Source organism: Apostichopus japonicus, chromosome 20, assembly GCF_037975245.1.
Source record: "Apostichopus japonicus isolate 1M-3 chromosome 20, ASM3797524v1, whole genome shotgun sequence".
Taxonomy (NCBI): domain Eukaryota; kingdom Metazoa; phylum Echinodermata; class Holothuroidea; order Aspidochirotida; family Stichopodidae; genus Apostichopus; species Apostichopus japonicus.
Genome location: NC_092580.1, coordinates 1,720,098 through 1,725,470, shown reverse-complemented (window position 1 = coordinate 1,725,470; position 5,373 = coordinate 1,720,098). Strand labels below are relative to the sequence as shown.

Here is a 5,373-nt window from a genome sequence, read left to right as displayed (position 1 = left end):
CTGTTAAAATTAATATCAGATGACAGGTACATATATAAGTATATATTAGATGACAGTACTGTATATAAGTATATATAAGATGACAGTACTCTATATAATTATATATAAGTATATAAGATGACAGTACTGTATGTAAGTATATATAAGATGACAGTACTGTATATAATTATAAGTATATATAAGATGACAGTACTGTATATAAGTATATATAAGATGACATGTGTACTGTATATAATTATATATAAGTATATAAGATGACAGTACTGTATATAAGTATATACGATGACAGTACTGTATGTAAGTATATATAAGATGACAGTACTGTATATAATTATAAGTATATATAAGATGACAGTACTGTATATAAGTATATATAAGATGACATGTGTACTGTATATAATTATATATAAGTATATAAGATGACAGTACTGTATGTAAGTATATATAAGATGACAGTACTCTATATAATTATATATAAGTATATAAGATGACAGTACTGTATGTAAGTATATATAAGATGACAGTACTGTATATAATTATAAGTATATATAAGATGACAGTACTGTATATAAGTATATATAAGATGACATGTGTACTGTATATAATTATATATAAGTATATAAGATGACAGTACTGTATATAAGTATATATTAGATGACAGTACTGTATATAAGTATATATAAGATGACAGTACTCTATATAATTATATATAAGTATATAAGATGACAGTACTGTATGTAAGTATATATAAGATGACAGTACTGTATATAATTATAAGTATATATAAGATGACAGTACTGTATATAAGTATATATAAGATGACATGTGTACTGTATATAATTATATATAAGTATATAAGATGACAGTACTGTATATAAGTATATACGATGACAGTACTGTATGTAAGTATATATAAGATGACAGTACTGTATATAATTATAAGTATATATAAGATGACAGTACTGTATATAAGTATATATAAGATGACATGTGTACTGTATATAATTATATATAAGTATATAAGATGACAGTACTGTATGTAAGTATATATAAGATGACAGTACTGTATATAATTATAAGTATATAAAAGATGACAGTACTGTATATAAGTATATATAAGATGACATGTGTACTGTATATAATTATATATAAGTATATAAGATGACAGTACTGTATATAAGTATATACGATGACAGTACTGTATGTAAGTATATATAAGATGACAGTACTGTATATAATTATAAGTATATATAAGATGACAGTACTGTATATAAGTATATATAAGATGACATGTGTACTGTATATAATTATATATAAGTATATAAGATGACAGTACTGTATGTAAGTATATATAAGATGACAGTACTGTATATAATTATAAGTATATAAAAGATGACAGTACTGTATATAAGTATATATAAGATGACATGTGTACTGTATATAATTATATATAAGTATATAAGATGACAGTACTGTATATAAGTATATACGATGACAGTACTGTATGTAAGTATATATAAGATGACAGTACTGTATATAATTATATATAAGATGACATGTGTACTGTATATAATTATATATAAGTATATAAGATGACAGTACTGTATATAAGTATATACGATGACAGTACTGTATGTAAGTATATATAAGATGACAGTACTGTATATAATTATAAGTATATATAAGATGACAGTACTGTATATAAGTATATATAAGATGACATGTGTACTGTATATAATTATATATAAGTATATAAGATGACAGTACTGTATATAAGTATATACGATGACAGTACTGTATGTAAGTATATATAAGATGACAGTACTGTATATAATTATATATAAGATGACATGTGTACTGTATATAATTATATATAAGTATATAAGATGACAGTACTGTATATAAGTATATACGATGACAGTACTGTATGTAAGTATATATAAGATGACAGTACTGTATATAATTATAAGTATATATAAGATGACAGTACTGTATATAAGTATATATAAGATGACATGTGTACTGTATATAATTATATATAAGTATATAAGATGACAGTACTGTATATAAGTATATACGATGACAGTACTGTATGTAAGTATATATAAGATGACAGTACTGTATATAATTATAAGTATATATAAGATGACAGTACTGTATATAATTATAAGTATATATAAGATGACAGTACTGTATATAAGTATATATAAGATGACATGTGTACTGTATATAATTATATATAAGTATATAAGATGACAGTACTGTATATAAGTATATACGATGACAGTACTGTATGTAAGTATATATAAGATGACAGTACTGTATATAATTATAAGTATATATAAGATGACAGTACTGTATATAATTATAAGTATATATAAGATGACATGTGTACTGTATATAATTATATATAAGTATATAAGATGACAGTACTGTATGTAAGTATATATAAGATGACAGTACTGTATATAATTATAAGTATATATAAGATGACAGTACTGTATATAATTATAAGTATATATAAGATGACATGTGTACTGTATATAATTATATATAAGTATATAAGATGACAGTACTGTATATAAGTATATACGATGACAGTACTGTATATAATTATATATAAGTATATATAAGATGACAGTACTCTATATAATTATATATAAGATGACAGTACTGTATATAAGTATATATAAGATGACAGTACTCTATATAAAAGATGACAGGTACATATCATCAAAGTACTGATAAAGCCATCATCCTGGGATGTACTGTTCACGCACTGGATATTATACAAATAATAAATGGTTATGAGTGCAATAGTGCAAATATTTCATGAGTTGAAAGACGGAATGTTCCATTCAAAGAGGCGCAGCCGAGTTGAATGGAACAAATTACATCTTTCAACTCATGAAATATTTGCACTATTGCACGAATGGAAACCATTTATTATTTGTTTTATACAACACCTTCGAAATTTGGATATAATTGGATGAAAAATGCACTCATGCAACAGATTGTTTTGAACAGACAGGTTTCTCTGCTCTCTTACCATTGAAAAAAGTGCTATCAAAAAAGTATAACACATGGTTCTATTTCATAGAGTGCAATAGAGCGGATTTTGCATACAATCGACGAGCAATTGACCAATCAAATGGCCGGAATATTATTAGGTGTTGTATAACACCAGATAGCAAAATGTACAAAAAAATATAACCACAAATAGGATTAAAACATCTGTGCTAAATGAGAATATGTTATAAATTTGATGCTGCCAAGGCCAGAGAGGAGAACTCACCTGGGCCATAACAGAGTTCTTAACCATGAAGGAATGAACTTACCAGGGTCCTATGAAAATAACTATGAATGGAATGTACTCACATGGGCCATATGAGAGTATGCAGCCATAAAGGGGTTGAACATACCTGAGCCATATGGAAGTTCTTAACTATGGTAGGAATGAACTCTGACGTGAGTCCTAAGTAAAAGCATGCAACCACAGAGGGGTTGAACTCACCTGGGCCATATGAGAGAATGTAACCATAAAGGGGATCACCTTCCTCAGGAGCCAGCCAACGTACAGTCAGGGTCTTTGCCCAGACACGAGTCTTCTCAATGGTTACTGGACCTGGTTTTATCGGCTCTTAAGATTTAAAAAATGGGGAAAAAAGGCTCTCAGAGGCTATAGTAATCATGGTTGAGTCTGCAACAACTTTTAAATTGGAGTTATTACATAATATTATGTAGTTTGATTGTAATATTTATCATTGCTAACTTGCTAACATCATTGTCCTCTGTCAGATGGCAAAATACTGTTTTGTGAAAACAGGATGTCATACAAGTTGACTAGGCAGCTTAGAATATACGACAGTACATTCAGTTAAATTACATAGAGAGTTTAGTAGACCTAGGTATGCATAAGGAATAACAGACAAAGTATACTTGTACTTCACATTGAACCAAAAGTTATACACTTGTCTAAAAATTACAGCAAAAAGCAGGATTGTTATAGACACCTTACACACTGAAATACTTCCCCCCTCACCCCTCTGGTAATACCAACATTCAAGGCAAGTAGTATCACAGTGATCATACCTGGATCATCAAGGGTAACATATACAGCAGCAGAGAATGGGCCTTGACCTGCAGATGTTCGGACAGCCACAAATACTTCATAGTCTGATGATGGAGTCAGTCCGGTTAACGTGCAGAATGTAGCAATTGTAAAGCATTCCTTGCTGTCTCCTTGAACATCACCTCTCAATCTGGCAACAGCCTGGTGTTTACGAGAAATGAAAACAGAATCTACAGGCGTAATGTGTCTTAAGTGATTGAATGTTTAATTCATTTATAGCACAATGGAAAGATATCTAAATGCAACAGAGCCAACTTAAAATAGTGCAACATGACTGAGGGGGAGGAAAAAAAGTGAGATAGTATTGATATGTGATGGTCCAATTAAATGTAAGTGTTGGGACGCGCCCTAGGGGGGAGGGGATACGGACTAAGACGGCCAGTGAAACACGTTACACGAGAGATGAGAGACGAAGTGGTATTCGGTTCCCTAGTCTAATTATGGTTCCAGTTACAACAGAAGAGAAACAGCTTCACCAACTTCTAAGGGAATATTCCTTCTGCTTTTCGCACAAACATGAACAAGTTTAACACACCAAATATCTGTAGTGACAAACTGACATATGTAAGATCTTTGATTTAGTAGCAAACTGAAATATGCAGCCGCATGTTGTTGATGGCACAAGTGGGAGTACCACGCTACTTCGGAGGGTGCATCAACCTAATCTTGGGTTGTGACGAGGGTGTAAACTTACTTGAGTTAAACCCAAACCATGTGAGTCCACCTGGGCTTATACATGGAACAGAATGAATATTCATGAATTAATTGACTACCAGCTGTCCCTGTGTCATACAGGTGCCAATTCATGCCACTACGTAAGATTCTGACAACAGTTACTACTTCTAATTATTTGTCACAGTACTTGTCTTTAAAGTTATATTCTTGAATGGTCCTTTTAATGCTTAAGGGTCACTAGTATTGCCACCCTATATGCTAGAAAATTAGATAATGGTCACCCATGTTCAAATCTCAACAAAATTTCTCAAAATAGTATTATATCCACACTGGGGTATTTAATAGTCTATTTTAAACTCTCCAACTTCCCTGCTGGAATTTGAAGGATCATAGCCTCTAGGAAAGTACTTTCACAACCTTTAAAGGAAAGTTGATGATGGTATGCAGCTCATCTGTTCACACCTAGTTATGCTTTATTACAAAACCACAGTTTTTATGAATATCTTATGGCAATGTTAACAAGAGGGCACCTACAATATGAAATCATGTCCATTATGTGTAGGGAT

General features: G+C 30.3%; 1 protein-coding gene across 6 annotated transcripts in view; it reads right to left on the bottom strand.

Annotated features, from left to right (window-relative positions):
• LOC139961024 (uncharacterized) overlaps positions 1-5,373 on the bottom strand; it is a 43,898-nt gene that overhangs the window by 2,259 nt on the left and 36,266 nt on the right. For all 6 annotated transcript variants that reach the window (XR_011790699.1, XR_011790700.1, XM_071959825.1 and 3 more), the window contains 2 exons: positions 4,093-4,273; positions 3,515-3,640 (listed from right to left, as the gene is read on the bottom strand). Coding sequence is in view for 4 of the 6 variants with exons in the window: in XM_071959825.1 (XP_071815926.1) it covers positions 3,515-3,640; positions 4,093-4,273 (307 nt within the window). In the remaining 2 variants the exon portion in view is untranslated. The remainder of the gene's footprint in view (positions 1-3,514; positions 3,641-4,092; positions 4,274-5,373) is intronic.